The sequence below is a fragment of the Eupeodes corollae genome, chromosome 1, assembly GCF_945859685.1.
Source record: "Eupeodes corollae chromosome 1, idEupCoro1.1, whole genome shotgun sequence".
In the NCBI taxonomy this organism is placed as follows: Eukaryota; Metazoa; Arthropoda; class Insecta; order Diptera; family Syrphidae; genus Eupeodes; species Eupeodes corollae.
This window is the reverse complement of record NC_079147.1, coordinates 142,738,615-142,760,232: the sequence shown is the minus strand read 5'-3', so window position 1 is coordinate 142,760,232 and position 21,618 is coordinate 142,738,615. Positions and strand designations below refer to the sequence as shown.

Sequence of the window (21,618 nt, the reverse complement as noted above, 5' to 3'; positions counted from 1 at the left end):
CATCATCATTTGCCTCCAGGCTAAAAGTCAGTAAGTCAATTGGTATATCTTTTACATCTATCTATCAAAGTATATGTATAAAAAGATACTCAATTTCATATTGTTCCATTGGCAGTAGTCAGTCGTCACACAAAACAGCAGCAATAGCGGCAGAAGCATCGGTATATGTAATATGCCAAATCGAATTAAGTTTTTTTTTTTGTCAAGAGTATGATGATGGGGGGCATTATTTTCGCATATAACGTCGACAGTGTGCTGTAGAACATACAAATATAATGTCTCCAATTACAATTGATCCAATCAAGGGGATTTATCCTCAATAAAAAAGCTTCAATAGATAGTAGATACTTTTTATTATATTTGTTCCTTTTTCTTTCTTGTTCATTCAATATTTCGATTTTCTTTTTAAGTAAGTGACTATGGAAAATCTGTGTCGTTGTGTAAGGGGCTTACAACAACAAAAATTATGTAACCAGCACATGCTTGCTCTTAATGGACTTTTAATATGCACTCAAGACTTCATTTTATCGTTGAAGCGACTCACGAAGACGACGCAATACTTCGCTTCTTTCTTTTAAGTGATATCGATAACACAATCAATTTCTAATAACCTTGTTCTCTTGTAAGGAGTCGTTATCCTTTAAAAAACAAATTTAAGGTAGAACCATTTCAAGCTGTATGATTTATCGATTTAAAATATAAATGATCAACTTGTTTTCGTATCCCTAAAAATCGCCTTTTAAAAACCTCCCCAAGATAGATAGCTTATGAATGAATGGTCTTTTGGAAATTGTTTTAATTACTTTTCGAGCAATTTGTTGATTAACTTCAAAAATTTTAAAGCACCTTTTTTATACCTATGCGCTCTACCTGCCTAACCTACCTGTGGACTTAGAGAAATAAACGTTTTAAAAACGGTAAACTTAACCTAACCCATAAAGGGGGAATAGATGTACACAAGACGAGATAGGAGTGAATTTTAAAAACAAAGGGTATCTATCTACAAAAGAAAATCAGACAGATGCCGTCAAACCAACCACAGACTATAAAACAAAATAAACCTTGTAGAAGTTGGTTATGCGATGAAAGTCCTACGATTATGCCTTCCTGAATGAAAGGGTCGGGTCTACATACATAAGTTAAATAAAATATATAGAAAAAGATGAAAGGCCTATACTGGAAAAGTTACTACTACTTTGAAAACATACAATTCAGATGAATGAATAATGATCTAAAGATACTTTTTGACAGAACGAGAGCAGTAAGCAAGCGAGCAGTAGAGCGAAAGGGGTGGATGGGTGCGTTCGGTGGTGCTCCGTTGGGAATCTACGTTCTATAACGCTATCCCTTTTTTGCCTTTTTTCAACACAAAAATGATGTTTTCTTGGATGGACATAAACGAAACACGGAGAACTATTTACATACATAACATAGCGTACTATATACATCCTTGGTTTAGCGTAAGCTTTTTAAGCTATATAGGTTGGTCTATCCATTATCATCATCATCGCTGTCGTCATCGTCATCATCCTTGTCCTTGCTAAAGGAAACTATTTTGCAGAGAGTTGAGTTCAGAGATTCAAATTTTCCTCTTGTTTTCGTCATGGGGTGGGCGAAGCTCCGCCCCGCCCTCGACGACACACGACGACGACTTCAAAAGCGATATAACGGGCGGCAGACTGTCGTATTTGTGTGAATAGAGCAAGAGGGATTAATTCTATGCTCTATCTCATCTCTATGGGGGTAGCTATGTCCAATTATAGTTGTCAATTTGCATTTGTTGACCTAGTTTAAAGCTATTACCTACTCTTCTTTGCTTTAGTTCCATTTGCCTACTTATTTCATGAATACAAAGAAAAAAAAAGAAACACTCAACAAATTGATGTCCTTTTTGTTTTCTGCTGTCTATTCATTCTACTGCAACTACTTACCTTAAGCTAAAGAAAGGATTAAAAACATGCTCTTTACTTTGAAAATATAGTGAAACAACAATAATTGCTGACCGACCACTTGTATCCTGGAATAATTGTTTTTCTTTGATATTTTTGTTTTGTTTCAACACAAAGGAGAAAACCATAAGTTCGTAGAGGTAAAGTACAAAGGATATATTTAAATGTGTGTGTGTGTCTCAGGTGAGTATAGAATACTAGGATACAAAAAAATAACTTATCTCCATCATCGTATCTTCAGAGAGCACAACAAAAGGTTTATGTCGCATCACATGATGATCGTTTGATGGCCGGTTTGACAATAGATAGGTAAACCTTAAAACAACCTTTTACTTCTTCTTGGCACGAGTCAAAGTAAAGTGGCGTGAGTTTGCGGATTTTTTCATACAAATTCATCCTTCACAGGAATAAGATTTGAATGTAATAAGGATGCGGAATTTGAGGAAAAACAAGCACTATATCTCTCATAAAGCAGGTTTTGCCTTTAGGGGAAGCAGCTTACTGATTTCGACCTATTCAAGCATAGAAGTTAGAAGATTGGGTAGCCTCGATATCATTAAGTGGAAGAGTTTTTCATTCTGTCATTGAGTAGAGCACGCAGTAGATTCTAACGAGGAAACTCTTAATTCTCTGGTTAATTTATGACCCCAGGTATTTGATTTATGCTCTTTGCTCTATGCTCTATGCTCATGCTCTATGCTCTATGCTATACGTTCTATGTTCTATGCTCTATGCTCTATGCTCTATACTCTATGCTCTATGCTCTATGCTCTATGTTCTATGTTCTATGTTCTATGTTCTATGTTCTATGCTATATGCTCTATGCTCTATGCTCTATGCTCTATGCTCTATGCTCTATGCTCTATGCTCTATGCTCTATGCTCTATGCTCTATGCTCTATGCTCTATGCCCTATGCTCTATGCTCTATGATATATGCTTTATGATCTGTGCTCTATGCTCTATGCTCTATGCTCTATGCTCTATGCTCTATTCTCTATGCTCTATGCTCTATGCTCCATGCTCTATGCTCTATGCTCTATGCTCTATGCTCTTTGCTCTATGCTCTATGCTCTATGCTCTATGCTCTATGCTCTAAGCTCTATGCTCTATGCTCTATGCTCTATGCTCTATGCTCTATGATCTATGCTATATGCTCTATGATCTATGCTCTATGCTCTATGCTCTATGCTCTATGCTCTATGCTCTATGCTCTATGCTCTATGCTCTATGCTCTATGCTCTATGCTCTATGCTCTATGCTCTATGCTCTATGCTCTATGCTCTATGCTCTATGCTCTATGCTCTATGCTCTATGCTCTATGCTCTATGGTCTATGGTCTATGCTCTATGCTCTATGCTCTATACCATATGCTCTATGCTCTACCTATGCTCTATGGCTTCCGAAACTGTATAGTAAGAGGGTTCTTATCAAAAACTGAGCGAACTTGGCACAAGCAAACCATTGTTGTATATGTTCTACGATAAACTTAACGGGAGAAATTTTGTTGTCAAAAGTGGCAATGTAAGTTCTACCACAACATTCCAACAGGGAACGGTGAAGTCACCGATTCTCTTCAGCATTTACACCATCACGCACAGCGATTAACGAGCAAAACCGTATTGGTCTATCCTCCAAGCTCTATAGATTAGGTTGTATGGGGTGATTTATCTGTAAAGGTCGAAAAAACATCTCACTAGGATCTCTTTGGATCCATTGTACTCCCCAGGGAAAGGGAAGGATTGCTAAAAATGTCTCTAAGTAATAAGGAAGAGAAGTCGCATAAATCGTACCATACCCATTCTCTTCGTTTGGGTGCCCAAAGAGTTGTGACCCGTAAGGATACCTGGACAGCTAAGGTCTCCCTATTTGCAAAAGAATTTTGTTTTACCTTTGAAAATCTTCGGCTATAAATTCTTAGAATCTCTGCGAGTTTAATGAACTGAACACTTGCTGTTTGCGATTTCACGAAACTTTGTTGGATTTGTTCATTTACCCTATATATTGGTCTTTGGATCTTCTATACCATATGGTTTGGAGTGAGCATTGATTCGTTTTTGGCCAGTTTGTCTGCCTTTTCATTAACGTCAATGTCACAGTGTCCTAGTACCCAACAAAGGTCAACCGTTTTGGCTTCGGGGAGTAAACGAAGCTCTCTACGGCATTGCTTAACAAGTTTTGATCTTGACTGTCGATAAATATGCATGTCTATGTCTTTGTCTTTAAAATTGTGGGCGAAAATCCTTACGTAACCGCAAGTACTACTGCTTGAGAGACGCTGCAGTAATCTGGAAGTTTTATTGATCTTTCTAAGGGAGGATTATGTATTTGAAAGTTCTTGGTAATGTAAGAATTACGTTTGTTTTTTTAAGTTTTAAAGTTCGAATTGTTTTGTTTCTATCAAAACTGTATTTACATAATGAGTTTTTGACGAAAAACTGAATTCAACAATCTGAAAGATACAAAAAAATATCTCAAAATACATAAGGATCGAAAAAAAAAAAACATTTAACACAATAAAGAAAACTTTGTCCCACTATAGATACTTAATGCATTTTTGCCATGTATGCTTTTTTTCTTCTTCTTCATCTTCGCAAATTCACTTTGTGTCCCCATTAGAACAGAAAAACGGAAGATAAAGAAAAGACTTTCGATATCTCTGATGCGAAAGTTTTTCTTTATAAACATTACCCCCAATATAACCCCATTTTTCGATATTCGTTTTTCTTGCTTTTACTCCTCTCTATATTTCGAATACACCATTTTCCATTTGATTTGAAAAGTTATCTTCCATAGATATCCCTAACTGAGTTTATTTTTTTTTCTTCTTTCATCGTCAAAAGCAACAACAATATAACACAAAACTAAGGGAAAAAGGATACACTCGTACTATACTCTCAACATTCTACAATATTCGGACGAAACTCAAGAAATTTGATTCTCTAATCCACTTTTGATGGACCCTGAAGTGTGGATTGTGAATTAGCTTTGGACGGCTATATGAGTGCCCGTCCAAAATCATATCATAGTCCCCTTTTCCTATACCAACATTTCGCCTCTGACTCAATATACAATTGCAAAATAAATCCAATAATCCACTTGTTAAGGTTCGTTTTCCTTGAAGAGTGTGTCCTTAGTCTCACAAGAGAGGACATATCACACATTGTTATCTTTTGCAGGATAAACTCAATATCTACCGAGTAGATATAAGATGTATAGGTATATATATATTTGGACGACAAATTTATAGAGGTGGGGTTTTGGTTAGGTTTTGAGGAATTAGTTTTTGGGGGTACGTAGTGTGAAAATATGGCTCACCAAGGATAGGAAGGATATGTACACATACACACATCCATATTGGCTAAAACAACTTTGTCCACTCAACATCACATTGATACACATAGAATATAGAGTGGTGGTGGTGGTTTGTTGGGATTATTTTGTTTTTCTTAAGTTTAATACACGAGATATTAAAAACGAAGAATAGAGCACCCTCCTCAAGCTTCACATCTTCATTACAGAAACACCAGAGTGCCTTAAGTCGAAAATGGACACAAGATGTTGAAGTTCAAGCTTAATTCATTTTAACAAAAACAACACCAACAAAAATCAGAAAATAGAAAACAGACAAATTATAAGTTTTTGGTGTGAAACATGAAACTCACACACACATTCCACTTTTGTATATGTGTGTTATTTCTTTGAAAATGGGGATGGAGATATATTTGTATTTATGTCCTTTTGGAAATTAAATCTTTACTAATAGTTTTGGTGTTGTAGTTTTTGTTTGGCAGCAGCATACTTTGTGTTGTTCTTTGTTTGAAGATGTTTTAGTAATTGCTGTCGCACAGATTGCTGTTATATGTGTTTTATATATATATATATATAAAATTGTATCATAAAATTATGTGGAAAGTGTAATAATGTGTGAAAATGTTAAATAAGTATAGATAATGGGTGGAGCAGAAAGAGGAAAATTGAAAAAAGTTTGTTTTTCTTTGTCAAAAATTAAGCTTAAGAGTTTTTATGGATAAAGTTTATAAAATAAAACGTGCAAAATAGAATCTTCAAGGTTTTTCCTTGTGAGATATTTGAACTGTTGAGCTCAAAAACTTTAGTCAACTAAGACACTTGTGGGATGTTCAAATTTTAAAAAAAAAGTTAATAGAAATTAATAAATCAAGAGTTTCAAATTCTCAATTTTTGTATAGTTCAACTTTGTAAAGGATGGTTACATTTTAAGGGCCGTTGTTGAATGTGAACCACAACTAAACGTTAGGTTTTTATCTGCATTTCATTTGATATTTCTCATTTTCAAACTTGCTCAATTTGAACCATGGAAAGATAAACAATCAAGCAACGCGTTAAAGTTATTCAGGCTTATTATAAAAATAGACGTTTAAATTAAACTTTATGATTTTGTCGGTCAATGTAATCGTCCAAATGTGCGTACAATCGAAATCGTGCAAAAATTCTAGCAAAAAGGGTCTACAGGAGATGTGAAAACACCAGTACATGCTTAAATCGCTCGTACTGCAGAAAATATTGCTGTTTCCGATAATGTAGCTAAAGAGTCGTCGTCGTGCCCACCTGCATCTACACGCTTATGAGAAGCAATTGACTCAAACTAAAGTTCTTGACCATTTCAAGCGTCGTAAATGGTCATAATGGTGGCAACAAATGGCAACAGTGGATGATCAATTTCCGAAGAAAATCATTTCCTTCTTCAATGATGAGGCACATTTTCACCTCAGTGAATTCATCAATAAGCCGAATTGCCGCATTTGGGTAAATGATAATCCAAGAGTGATTGTGGAGTGACTGTTCGACTGTTTGGTGCGTTTTTGGGCTAGCGGCATCATCGATCTGTTGTTACTGTGAATGGTGTTCGCTATCGTGAGATGATAACGAACTTTTTACTACCCGAATTGGAAGATATGAATGTGGACGATTTCAACAGAACGGTGCTTCTTGACACACAAGTGACAAATTCAGTGACCGTGTTGTCTCACGTGGTGGCGATGTCATTAGGCCACCAAGTCATATCATTTGATTTGACAACATTTCACGTCTGGTTTGAGGTTATTTGAAAGGAAAGGTGTACGTTGTCGATTAGCCAGAAACAATTCAAGAGCTAAATGATAAGATACTTCGGCACATTAACAGCATAGGTAAGGTTAGGTTAAAGTGGCTGTCCAAGATGGAAACGGACACACTTAGGCCAGTTTAATGGCCCATTGTGATACCACATGAATCTTGAGGCTTCCTCCTAACCTCAATTTAACCAGTTTGAGTCCCTAACGAAACGTGAGAGACTGTATATGCTGATATGATTTAGGTCATTTAGGTCTTTAAAGAAGAATTCTCCTAGGTAATTATTGCGTTTTCGAGCCAAAGCAAGACATGTTTAGAGAAGATGAAGAATTGTTTCCTCCTCTTCCTCGTCCATACAACTCCTGCAAAAGTCATTTGAGAATACGCCCAGTCGAGTGGCGTGCTTTCCTATTAACAGTGTCCGTTTATGACACCTATTATCGAGCTTATATGCGATCTGCTAAGAGATAGCAAGCACCTTGTACGTTTTAAATCCAGTGTTGGCTAGATGTTTTTTGTAACTGCCCTCCTCATAGAGTCTTGCATTAGCAACAGTTTACAAGTAGCGATTGGTATACCAGTATGTGCCAAACGTGATAGGATTAACAACATAGAAACTCAATTATACCTCGGCGTCATCCAAAAATTTTGGCCCTCGGATTGGGGAACAGTGAAAGCAATGTCACGGCGGGTATTTGGTCGATATTTAAAATTTAAAGAAAATAAAGTTTACAAATCGGAGTTTGAAAAATTAAAAAAAAAACAAGTTTTTTCGCTTCTTTGGGAAGAACCTTGGACACTGATGACGGGTCCACCTCAGCCTCGTACAAAAAAAAGTATCACAGAATATGCCATCGAAAAAGGTAACAGTTTAGAAGCAAAAAACAACATAATTTATGGGAAATTGTTAATTACAGTCAGTTTTCGAATATCCCAAAATTGTGGGATATTCAATCAGAGTATGCCATTTTAAAAATAAACAATAGTTTAGGTAATAAATCAAACTAATGTTATGGGACATTGTTCAATTATTAATTATAACCAGGTAAGTCATTAAAACATTGTTTGTAGAACGGAAAGTTTTTCATTTGTGGGATATTCAAGTATGTTATCTAATGATGCAATTTAAATTGTTTACAGATGCAAAATGAAAAACAAAACATCATTTAGGGGATATTTAAAAAAATTATGACACTTAACATATGTTAATATTATTTACCGCATGGAAAACAATGATTTTCTGTATTTTGTGGGACATTCAAGTAAATCAAATATAACTCAGTAACAGTTTAGATGTATACGACTTTATTTGTCATGTGTGTAAATTCAGACCCTCAAAATTTGTGGCATAATGAAAAACTTTAAAAGAAAAGCAAATGAAACAACTCAAAATTATTTTATTATCATTAAATAAAATTTTTCAAAACACAAAATTCTATGCAAATGCTTTTGCAAATATCTCAACGTATCCCGACATAAATAGATTTGCATTCAATACTTGTGATGACAGTTCAGCAGTAATTCTGTAGTGTCCCGGTTGTAGATGTGTTGGCATATTTTTATTACCCAAAACACACATATTTGCATAGTATATTCCTTTTTTTAAGGGTGCATTGAATTCTTTTTTATATACAGGAATATTTGTACATTTAGAAAGATCGTTTTGCATCATTTTCACATAGATATTTGTCATGAATTTGTAAAAAGTTGTTGGAGCAATTGAATATGCTGTCTGTCGATATTGACTACTTCCCGTTTCACTTCGATACAGTTTAACCCATACCTAGAAGGCGTATTGTTTTAATGAAAATCAAAGCTGTATAGCATCAACATTTTTATATTAAAATAATATTTACCGAAACCGTATCATCAATATCGACACCAAGAATGAAAGACCCATTAAAAGCATATTCGTTAGATTTTGTACGTACTATGCGTAAATGAAAATCAGCAATTTCAGGATTCGAAGTATTATATTCAAAACGCTTCATATTAAAATCCCAATCCTTCGAGATGTAAAACCAAAAAATATTGAACTTGAGAACTTTGGATATTATGTATATTTTCGTTTTTACCGTCAAAGTATTGGAAGCAATAGTGACCGCCGTATAACACATCAAAGAAAGAAATAAATGAAATCCTTGCATTTTTACAGCTTTAATGTGAATCAATTTCCACTGATGTTTGAACTTATATTAATTTTGTGTATATATATAAGATACAATGCATGTCTAATGAATATGATTATAAATATAAAGCAGTATTAAAAATATCTGTAAATAATTTTGATAGAAAATTGACAACAAACGACAACAATTTAGAATAAAACAAGAATTGCGTAATAGTTTTCAAGTTGTTCTTACTTAATTAATTAAGCTAATAATTCGTAAATGTACAGTGAGAGCCAAAAGTGAGTTTATGTTATAAGCAACAGAATGCCGAAGTCACAAGATCAGTGATGAGCCACCATTTCTCAAGTCTGAACATTCACAAAAAGAAAATTCAATCTAGAAAACAATAGCCTACGTAATATGCTTTCACGCCCCCATAGAAAAGAAGGGTTAGAATGTCAAGGATATGTTATTCGAGCTCTTGGATAACGCATATAAGCAGTGTCCTAGCTGCTATATTATTATTGTGGGATATTTTGAAGATTTATTTGGTTGTATAAACCAACAAGGACGGATTCAGGCTCGTCGTTTTTGAAAAAAGCGGGATTCATTAAGCTTTTTTCACAATTCAATATTCACAAAGAAACTTGAAGTTCTCCACACCAATCTTGCGATCGACACGTTTTCAGCATCGTGAATGTCTAAACTTTCAAAGAAGTTAACATAGACTTGGACCACTATCTTTTTGTAGCAAAGGTAAGAGTAGGTTTCCAGATCAAAGGGCAATAGGGAGTTGCTAGAAGAAGATCCAACTTCGAACTGATATAATCGCAAGAGCCTGCAAAATCCTACTCCAAATAAGTCAAAAGTAACCTCTTTCGAAGAACTCTGAAAAGAGGGCGAAACAAAGTACATACTGTCTTCAAAAAATGACCTACAGCACCGAACGTCTTGGTCAAAACGTCGCCATCTACAGACGTAAATTTGAGGTAGTTAACGATATTTTCTAACAAGGATCTGCTATGAACGCATCCCCGTCGTGCAATGCAGCAGCATGAACTGAGTACAAAAACGGATGAGATCACTTTGAGTCGTTTCGGTCCCGTATGGTATGGTGAGTTGCAGGTGAAGAAAGAAAGTCAGAAGGATAAAAGTCCAAGAACTGTGATGGTTGGGTCACGTAGAGCGCCTGAAAATCAATGCTCAAGACCGGGAATTTTTCGAATCAAAGCACACAGGACAGTGCAGAAGAGGAAGACCGCGGCGCACGCAGGAAGGAGAGGACCTTAACTAGCCTGTGTGAAACTAGGGACGGGACCCAAGTTCGATGGAGAAGTTTGTTGGATGGGGCCCTTGTTCAGACAGGACTCTAGCTTCATCTTAAGTTAGTAAACAAGTAAGTAAATGCTAAAGTAAGTAAATAAGTAAGTAAGTAAGTATGTAAGTAAGTAAGTAAGTAAGTAAGTAAGTAAGTAATTAAGTAAGTAAGTAAGTAAGTAAGTAAGTAAGCAACTAAGTAAGTAAGTAAGTAAGTAAGTAAGCAACTGAGTAAGTAAGTAAGTAAGTAAGCAAGTAAGTAAATTAATAAATAACTAAGCAAGTTACTAACTAGGTAAGTAAGCAAGTAAGTAAAATAGTAAGTAAGTAAGTGAGTAAGTAAGTAAGCAAGTAAGTAAGTAATTAAGTAAGCAACTAAGTAAGTAAGTAAGTAAGTAAGTAAGTAAGTAAGTAAGTAAGTAAGTAAGCAACTAAGTAAGCAAGTAAGCAAGCAAGTAAGTAAGCAGTAAGTAAGTAAGTAAGTAAATAAATAAGTAAATTAATAAATATGCAAGTAACTAGCAAGTAAGTAAGTAAATAAATAAGTAAGTAAGTAAGTAAGTAAGTAAGTAAATAAGTAAGTAAGTAACAAAGGAAGTAAGCTTGTAAGCAAATAAGTAAGTAAATAAATAAATAAGCAAGTAACTAAGTAGGTTAGTAAGTAAAATAGTAAGTAAGTTAGTAAGTAAGTAAGCAAGTACGTAAGTAAGTAAGCAAGTACGTAGGTAAGTAAGTAAATAAATAATTTAGCAAGTTGATAAGTAAGTCAGTAAGTAAGCAAGTATGTAGGTAAATAAGTAAGTAAGTACATATGTAAGTTAGTAATTAATTAAGTAAGTATGTAAGTAAGTAAACATGTAAGTAAGTAAGTAATTGAGTAAGTAAGTAAATCAATTGTTACACTTAACAGCATTTTAGCACAGAACTTTCAGTTTAAGGAACTTTAAATATGTTCTTTTCATACACATTATTTTTTATGTCTAAAACTAAATTTTTGATTTTAATTTTACAAAATAAATACTTTCCTTAGTTGATTAAGTTATTCAAAATCAATTTTATAAATGTACTTTTTGCCACCACTGTTATTGCTTTAACTTTGAAAAGTTTTTTTGTTTTAGTTGCGTGCTAATTGAGACATTTGTGTATATGTCAAAAAATTAACAATTGAGTTATATGTTAACAATGATGTTTTATTTTAAACTCAGAGCTAATAAAACATTGATTTAATTATTTTAATCATATAAAAATTATGTAAATCTAATTAAGGCCCAACTGTGACATTCAGAATTATTTGTTTCGAATTGTGATTAACTGCGGTATTGTTGCAGTGGAGTAAGAGGATTTGTACTAAAAATCAGAGAATTGACATTTGGACTTCATTGAAAGTCAACTACTATAACAAATGTCAATTTTGCAAGAACAAAAAAACAGTGTGAATTTCTAGAGCGAAAAATATAAACAACAACTGGTTTGATTTATAAAATTAAAATAACAAAACACGACTTAAGATTTGTATAAAATGACACATGTCCGAAAAACAAATAAAAAACCAAACAAAAAAAACGGGCTGCGTTCCAAAAAGCAGTGAATACCAAAACATAAAAAAACTCATTCGAATTGCAAATTTAATCTTGTTCTTTAGCTTGTATAACAATTGACAGCTGTCAGCTCGAGGGTACTCCTGACAACAAAATGTCAAAATTAGCAACCATTTGCAATTCATGCCTCGTGTAAAAAAGCACCTTAATTTTAATTACTATATATTTCTTAATCTCTTTCTAATATAAATGGTGTCAATTTAATTAAGTGTGTCCTTAACATTTGAGTAATGTATGTTTTAAGTACTTCCTGAATGTATACATTTTCTTAAATGTTAATATAAAGCACAAAAAAGAAGATGTATTATTTCTATAATTCAACCCAAAGAACAAAAAACAAACAAACAACTTTCACTAAACCACAACAAAACATAAATAAATGCATAAATAGGTAAAACGAAGCTCTATTAACAATTAAAAAACAAACAGAATTAATATCAATGTCGAACATTTTAATTAAAATTATTAAATCTGTTGTAGTTTAGTTTATTTTTTTCTTCGTTTTTATTTTTGATTTAAAATTCAACTGCTTTTTAATTAATTCTAACCTTTTAGCAAGTGTTGCTATTCACAAGCACACCTTCGTTAAAATCATTTCGTTTCTAGATAACACAAAAATATATCCATGACAATTTTTTGATATAAAACTCAATCGGAAACATTTTTGATTTAATTTAATTGCATTTAACTGCAGTTCCTCCTCACACTAAATTATCATGTCCATTGATGTGGTATTGAAGTTGATTCATTAGTCACACTTGAGTGTTTCAATATTTTTATTTTTTTTCCATTGGAATATTTATTTTTGTGTTTTTGTTTGCATCTTTAGCAACAAAGTATTAAAAAAGTGCAAAAATAGAAAATCGTGAGTACGGGATGTGTTACATTAAAGAAAAACTATTTAAAGGGTGTTTCTTTTTAGACGAGTGGCTTTAACGAAAATATCAAATGCTAAGGGTTTAAATTGACCGACAAAATCACAAAGTGCACTGAATGACTTTCACGCGTTGCTCGATAGTGTATCTTCACATGGTTTAAATGGAATTAGACTGAAATTGATAAATGTCAAATGACATGCAGAAAAAAACATGACGTTTAGGTTTGGTTTTATTTCATCATCGGCCCTAAGAATTTAACCACACAATAACAAAAAAAAACGATGTCCTCACGTTTCTCAAAGTGTATCCATCCATCCATTATGAAACGGCAAACCAAATCAAGCAAAAATCAAGTGACAGCTGTCAAAATGGCCAACTCCGAAAAAAATATTGCCAGATGGAAATACACACCTATACAAAAAAATACCCTTCATCTTAACACCATTTCCTGCAATAGTCAATAATAGATATTTCATATTGTTTGATAAACAAATATAAAAGATAAAACGTTGAAGAGGTTTTGAAATTTGTTTACAAATGATAACGAAATACAACTTTAGAGGAGTGGTTTTTACTCATTTCGTAAGGAAAAATCGTGTTCATTGGAAAATGTTTGTATTTTCTTACATTTTTTTCTCATAAATTTGCTTCCTCAATGCCATAACTCTTATGGTAGACATAGTTTGAGATTGAAGGGTACTCAAGTTAAAGAAAATGATTTTTATATAAATTATTAAACCAAAGTTCAATAGTGGCATAACAATAAGTAAAGTATGTATATGATTCGTTCGAAATTTCAATTCAGTAATTTATATTTTGAATATTTTGCCAAGACATTCAAATATTTTCGATATAATTCTATTTTAAATCAAATTGCAGGTATATAAATTTAATATAAGGACTTAGAAGATAACAACTTAAAAAATAAAACACTCTACATTCGTGTTGTACGGCAACACAAAGAAAAGACAGAGGAATTTAATTATTTTATATTTTTTTCAAAAATTTCTTTTTCAAAGGTTTGAAATATTTACAAATAAATCAGAGGAAACAAACTATTTTAACGTTTTTGCAGACTTCAAACATTTTTTTATAAAACTAAAAGTATCTTGTTACGTATTGTTCAAATGAAGGGATTGGCGGAGAAGTGACTGAAATTATTAACTCTTTTCTCCCCTCCGAGATCCTTGTAGCGTGTTCCAGGCGAAACTTCTGATAATAAAATAAGTCTTGTCTTGGTTTAAAGAAAACGTGATATCAACATCTAATATCCGTATTTTCTCAGATAGTCAGGGTGCTTACTTCTACTTTAAATATCGAACTTGTCGAGTTGAAGATGTTCAGTAAGGTTAATGATTCTCGAGAATTTCCTCCAGATAAGTCCTGAAACTAAAGGACGTTCTTATCCCTCCAACTTTCCAAAATTATCACCCTCTCCCACATAAACAAGGCATACAAGCCAACGCTGATGTAACCAACTCCCATCTCACCGCCCACGGCCTGGCTGTGGGACCAATTCAAAAAATAGCTCAGTCTCTAACGGAGTATCCGGATACCTGGCGATCTCCGGATTAATTAGCCTTATATTTATAATGCGAATCTCTGTACAGACCTTACCTCTCTTTCTCTCCTCTCGTGGGACCAAGAATGAATAACAAAAAAGAAAAAATTATGAGACTAGTATCTCTTCAAGACCGGGCGGCCAAAGCCTGTTGCCTCATCTCCTTCGGCCAACACACAAAAGGGAGTAGTGTCAGTCCATGTACCCTCTTCTGCTGCTGGCAGCAACGAGAGTAGGAAGTTAGCGATACCTAATTCCAGAAGTGGCAGGGTTGTGAGGAATGGCCCTACTACTACTTCTGAGAATACATCAAGAAATGGAAAGGAGAAACTATCGAAAAACGCATATAAACAAAGGCGGCAAGCTGCTAGAATCCTGAAGGACTCTGGTGAATCATTGGAGGCTGGAAGGACACGTCAGCAAACACCTTGCGTTGAATGGGCGAACAGTGTTCTTGCTACAGCAAGAACCGGGAAAGACTTCACGTCTGCAAGAGAAAGGTCTCTTGATGGGGCCATACCGACAACAAAACGGCACTCATTCCCATTAAAAAAGAAGCCAGTTTGGAGGTTTAGAAATCTTTAGTTAAAAAGTATTCCAGTCCAAATAATAATAGAAACACGTCAAATTTAATGACAGAAAAAAAATGTTCAACAAAAATCTTCTTGTATATAAAAACAAAAATTAAAATTGTATATTTTGATTAGAAAAATTTTAACTTTTAATAAGCAAAATTTTGTTTTTAACAACCAATCAAAAATAGCAACTAAAAATTCTAGGTAATAAAAAAGTTTAAAATTTCCATAAAACTACCTAATGAACTCAATCTCAGGACAGACAGATAGATGATAACAACCTAGAAATTCCAATTCAAATTCCATATAATACACATTTTATATACAAACTTATATTGTCGTATTGTAGAAATGTACAAATGTAAATTTCAATGTAAAAAAAAAACAACAAGGCTCATGTTCAATGTTCATGTGTCGTCTTCTGTTAGACGTGTGTCGTACGTGACTTTAATTTAGGTCAGATGCAAATTCATTTGAATAACTTTTTCAATTAAACTTTTAAAAAACACCACAACCAACCAAATGGGAATAGATTCTCGGTAAAGCCATCATCACTATCATCGTTCTCGACGTCGCATCTTCTATATCGATGAATAAGGAAAGGTAAAAACCAAGAACCATCATCAGTTCAAAGAGTAAAGAACTAAAAGTATTCCTCCCTGAGATTGAGCCTGTCACATTTACATTGTCTATTTCTCAGGTGAAGGGAAAAAATAAAATCCAAACGTCATCATTATCATCGTCACCTTTTCCTTCCAACATTATCATTGTAAAGAGTCATTGTGGTCTCAATTCAAGTCTTTTTTTTTAATATCCAGAAAGGTAAAAAACCCTGCCCTGGAAAAGTCGATGACCTCAGAATTCTCACCTTCAACAATAACAACAACAAAAAAGTAACTTATTTCACGCATAGTGTGGCGACAAGAACGACACGAAGACATCTAATTCCAATGACGATGACACAAAAAAAAATCGGAATCATGATGGGACAGTAAAATAAAAAAGCTATAAAAAGATGAATTGAAAAAGAAAACCTTAAGAATAAGAAACATGTTAAAGAAGTCGGCTTTCATTGTAAAGTGTGTCGCATCTGGAACATTATACACCTTCCTACCTATTGATGACGCCGATGACGATTCTTCCGATTCGACTTTACCTACTTTAACTTAACTTATGACGATGGGAATCTGGATAGGGAGACCCCATACAACAAGTGGAATCGTTGAACTCAAGCAGCATTGGGCATTCTGCTTTCTTGAGAGTTTTGGTTGAGTGATTACAGTAGTGTTGTTCTATCTGGCTGCGGTGACCACAGAATCTTGTCCCCTTAGTTTAATGTTTATAAGACACAAAATCACAGACCATGATGACGATGATGATGACGGGAAAGGAGAGGAAAGATACCATGGTAAGGTACTTGCGGTGGGCTAGGCGCACCGGGCAGATAAATATTTATATGTAACTAAAAAAGAAAAATAAGGGTGGTCATCAGAAACGGAGAACTTAAGCTAGTTTCCTTCCAATGTCATCGGTTGGTTAACTTTACATTTTCGGTTGGCTGATTTTAAGAATATTTTTTCTCAAACGTCATCAAGCGACCTATGGTCATAGTCATCGTCTACAAAAAGGATGAAAAGTAGGCCCTTTCCCAAAAGTAGGAAGGTTACAAAAAATTGCAAATGCGATGCAAAATTTAGAGAAGTAAGTCAACCGTTCCGACGTTGTAAGACATCATAGTCTTTGCAGTAACGTTGGTTGTTTCAAACTTTCAAAATTTGGTTAACAAGGACATTCAAATTAATCAAGGAAGCCAACAATTTCTATAAAGATACATTTTTAATTTGGTGTGTGAAAAAAGAAAATCACGAAATGTGGCGAATTAAAGTTAAACTGCTGAAGTTTTGCGTTCAGAAAATTCTTAATTTCATACGAAGGTCATAATGTTGCTGAAATCTTTTTGTTTCATTTGCGGATTCTGAATATTGCAGATTTGAAATATGAGTTTTTTTGTAAAATAATCCAATGATTCAACGTTTTTTGAATCGCTTTAAAAACATGTATCGGGTTTTCCAACAACTTTTTTTTGAGAAAAAAATACAAACGATTGAGAAACCTCAAAAACCTAATGATGGGCTTGAAGTACAATGCATTTCGATTTTCTATACATCGTCATCAAGGGGACATTTTAAGCGGGCAGACATTTCAGCTAGAAGGGATGCTATTTGCTGTTGAATGTTAGCCGTGAGCTCTTTCAACGGTGTGGGATTTTCTAAACAAGCCTTAGCCTTAAAGAAAATAATCTAGTCTAGGCTTAATTCGCACGAAGAAGGCCCATTTCGTGAGACTACACGCTCATCAAACTTAAAAAAAAAAAATACATTAGTTGACACATCAGTTCGTTGAGACTTAGGGAGTAGAGAATTACAATTTGTAACCATAACTGGGATGGATGGGACCTACAGTTTTTTACCTACAGTTTAAGCCAAATCTAAATGGTTTATTTGAGAAAGCACTTTTCACGACAAGAATCACGATTGGAGGATTTGTCAATTTCTCTCGAGATGCTTGAACCCAAGACCTCTGTAGTGACAGTCCATCGCACTAACCATCACGCCACAGGTACCGCTCATCAAACTTAATCTTGAATAAATCAATTGTAACGTGTCACCATTCCGATGTAACCTCATATGGTATAAAGCTTTAAACTAGTGTCAAAAATAATTGGTAATGAAGGCACGGTAACGCTATTCAGAGTAACGTGACGACGTATATTTTGCATATTGACGAATGACTATGTTAAAAATGAGCTTCCCACTAACGATGATTTTTAAATGAACTTAATCAAATTTGCGCTTATTAGTTTATTTCGGAAAATGAACTTTGCTTCAAATAGTTTATTGGCTCTAATTCTTGAGTGGTCAAGATCAATGTGGTCTGTGCGATACCCAATTCTTGAAAACGCCGTGAAATTGACTAATTTGGGTCGCTTGCTACGGACCCTTAAACAGCAGCGATATTTTTGACACTTCGACAAGCCCATTGCCTCATTGACACTGCAACATCAATGTTTCGAAAATTGTGTTCGGTTACTTTAAAGTCATTCGTTCACTTTAAAATTGACCTTACTCAATAAATTGACACTGACAGTTCGATGCTTAGTGGAAGGATGTGTTCAACAAGTTAAATCCAAAATTGTCAAGTTTTGGACAACCCTTTAGCATTGTTGCCAATACTGCCAATACTTTAAAACCAAAGGAAGAGTTTCAATTTTTGTTTGTAAAAACTTTATTTACGAACCGAAGAAATAATCGGATTATGGTTTTAAACTCTTGGCATAAGAGACTATAGTCAATTATCCCAAAACAAACGTCAGCAAAATACATAAGATGCTGAAAATGATGTTAAAAGGTGATTTACTTTTTTTTAAATAATTATTTTCTCTTCAATTTAAAAAGAGACAAGGAAAAAGGAAAACATAAATAATACAACACGAAAATGACTCACACAAGGTCGAGTTGGGTATATATAAAACAATTTATTAAAATTTATCTACAAAAACAATCAAATTAAATTTTGCATGAAATATTTATTGCAAACATAGATATTATTATTTTATATGATTATATTATTTTGTATACATATTTTAGTATTTATTTAAAGAAATAATTTAAAAACACATTTTAAAAAGTTGTATGAATATTTTATGCGTGTGGGAAGATTATATCATTAAAAATAAAACCAGCAACAAACATTGGCTTCACCTTAAGGCTAAAATGTTAAAAACGTGTAATCAATTTTATTGATCTGGTTTTTATATTATGTGAGTGCGCTGAGAGATTAACTTTACAGATATATTTTGAGACATCAACTTCAACTAAAAAGTTGATGATTAGAGTCGGTTGATAGTCATGGAGTCATTATATTAAGTACCTTAGCCTTTCCACACTGCGACTTATAAAAGAGTGGCTGCATTTATAGGGCCGATGTTGAATGTAAGCCACACCTAAACATCAATTTTTACTTCTTGATTTCATTTGACATTCCTCAATTTTAGACTAACTCAATTTGAACCATAGAAGAAGATACACAATCGAGCAAAGCGTTAAAGTTTTTCCAACAAATTCTTAAGATGGAATTGAATAAGAAACAACTAAAGTCTTTTGATCACTTCAAGCGTCGTCTTAGTCAATGGCTTGAATGGTGGCAAGAAGTAGCAACAGTGATTCATCAATAAGCAGAATCACCGCATAGCTCTTTTAGGTGACAAATTCAATGGCCGTGTATTGGGCGATGTCACTTGGCTTCTTTTGGGCTATTTGCAAGAAAAGGTTTACGTCGACAAGCCAGTTGTAGTTGTAGAGCAAAATATGAGAAAATTTGGAAGAAAATTTGGACCATAATTAAAGCATACCAATATTATCAAAATAAAAAGAAATAATTCGTAATTAATTTTTGTTTTATTCGAAAGAAACATTCGTCAAATTTAAATATCTTTCAGTTCTTTGGCTAATTGGAAAGGAAAATAGTTTAAAACGATATCAACCCAGAGTTATCACTGTTGGTATCAAACTAACTTTTTATTCTTCAAAAAAATGTATTTACGCTGATCAAAAACAAAAAAATGAATTAAATTGATAGTGGCGTTATTTTTCTGACAGTAAAAGAACTCTTTTGAAAATGGCAATGATGTCATTTTAAAATCACAACAGTAAAAGAAAATGTACTAACACTTTGCTAAAACAAAAATTTGCTTTGATTATATCAATAGTTATGAAAATATATAAAAGAGAGAGAGTTCCGCTTATTATGCTAACAGCTATTAATAATTTTCGTCAACAATAGAGTCTATCATCACTTGTTAAAAGGTAATTAAAAAAAAAAAACTTTTAAACATTTTTTTCATATACTACATAACTGGAATGAAAAGAAAGGCTTCCACTTACTCAATTTGACAATACTTCATATTGTCGTTATTTTAGAAAGTCAATTAATTTTATGACATCAGGTCTGTCAAAAAAAAATTACTTATAAAATGGTTAACAAAAAATTCGTAGTTTTGCAAGAAACCATTCCTCAGGTTTTGTATTTTCTTTGGTGTTTCGAGAAATATAAGGGCTTTATTTCATCAAGCACTTTTTACTTCGCAAAATAATTTTCACTGCAACTCAAATGAGCAAAGTACAAAGCAATTTCTGAAACAGTAAAAAGTTTTCTTATTTTGCAAAGTATTTGTTCTTTCTGCTTCTCAAAACAATAAACTTTGAAAATTTTATTTAGAATTTTGAAAAGCTTTTCAGCTTTATAAAAAGAGACATTTTTATTTGCAAATAAGTTGTGAAAAGTTGTCAAAAACAAAAAATATAAGAGCCGTTTTGAAAATGAAGAAGTAAATAATAGCTTTTTTTTTAATTTTGACGAAATTCCTTAAAAACTTGAATTTTGAATTTTAGGGTTACTGCGTTGATTCAATTCAATGTCAGAAATTTCTGATTTGGTAGAGATTTTTAAATCCATCGACATAGCAAAAACACAAATCTTCTAAAAAGCGACGTGTAAAATAGTGACCCAAGATTACTGAAACTAAAAATTCACATCGATATCGTGTAAATGATTTTTGACAAAAGGGAGTTTTCGTTTAAAACGTGCACCATCGAATTTTTGTTGGCTTGATATTATAAATAGACTACAATTCAAAAACCAAAGGAATATGTGTTTAAGGACCTTTTATGTACACCACATTTGGCTGGGAATGGAGCCCAAAATAATCAAAAGTAAAACTAACACCATTTGCTGGGCACAAAATTGTTCAGAAATAGCCTTTAAAATTTTGTGTGAAGGAGGATTTCACCATGGATGTCTTAACGGAACCATGATTTATCTTAATAAACACAATCTAAAATTTACTTTGCAATTTTTCAAAATACGAATGAATTTCAAAGTTATATTTTAAATTGATGAAACACTTTTACTTTTCACATTTAAAAAAAGTCTCAAATCTTGAAAAGTGAAAAGTCCTTTCACCATACACATTTTGTTTTTAAATATTTTTTTGCAAAGTGAATAGTGTCTTGTGAAATAGGCCGAACGTCTATAGAACTAATAAAATAAATTCCGAACATAACAAAATAATTGTAAACTTAGAAAAATATATGTGAGTTCTATTTACCTATGGCAATCGAGGAGGTTTTTAACAGTCTTGAGAATATTTTCAATTTTTAAAGATAATAAATTAATTTGTATGTGGTTTGAAACACTTTTCTCTTACAGTTTGTATTATTCTAAGCTTCGGTCAATTACTTAGAATATTACTTAAATTTTATCAAAGAATATTTAAAATTAACCAACCTGAAGGCCTTTTCGAATTACTTCGAAAATCTACTTAAATCAGCTCAAGAAAACTCTGAATCTTAACTGATGACACATACATTATATCATCTTTCAAATTATAAATTTAATTCGCAGTTCACAGAAATTTAATTTACAAATTTTGTGGAATGAACTGTTCTCAAGTTTAACCGTGGTTCAATTGTTTTTCAA

General features: G+C 33.2%; 2 protein-coding genes across 4 annotated transcripts in view; both read right to left on the bottom strand.

Annotated features, from left to right (window-relative positions):
• Positions 1–21,618, bottom strand: part of LOC129953400 (maternal protein pumilio) — a 582,858-nt gene that overhangs the window by 235,761 nt on the left and 325,479 nt on the right. The window lies entirely within an intron of this gene.
• On the bottom strand, positions 8,419–9,272 carry LOC129953413 (uncharacterized). Its single transcript, XM_056066626.1, has 3 exons — positions 9,117–9,272; positions 8,898–9,047; positions 8,419–8,824 (listed from the first exon to the last, which is right to left on the bottom strand). Exons 1-3 carry the CDS (start codon positions 9,186–9,188, stop codon positions 8,477–8,479), a joined length of 570 nt encoding a protein of 189 aa, XP_055922601.1. The 5' UTR covers positions 9,189–9,272; the 3' UTR covers positions 8,419–8,476.

Bases quoted from the DNA above. Each gene is read 5' to 3' on its own strand.
- LOC129953413 (XM_056066626.1), bottom strand. From the start codon at position 9,188: ATGCAAGGATTTCATTTATTTCTTTCTTTGATGTGTTATACGGCGGTC. The intron at 9,048-9,116 runs GTAAAAACGAAA...TACATCTCGAAG, and splicing joins TTGCTTCCAATACTTTGACG to GATTGGGATTTTAATATGAA. The intron at 8,825-8,897 runs GTAAATATTATT...TACGCCTTCTAG, and splicing joins ATATTGATGATACGGTTTCG to GTATGGGTTAAACTGTATCG.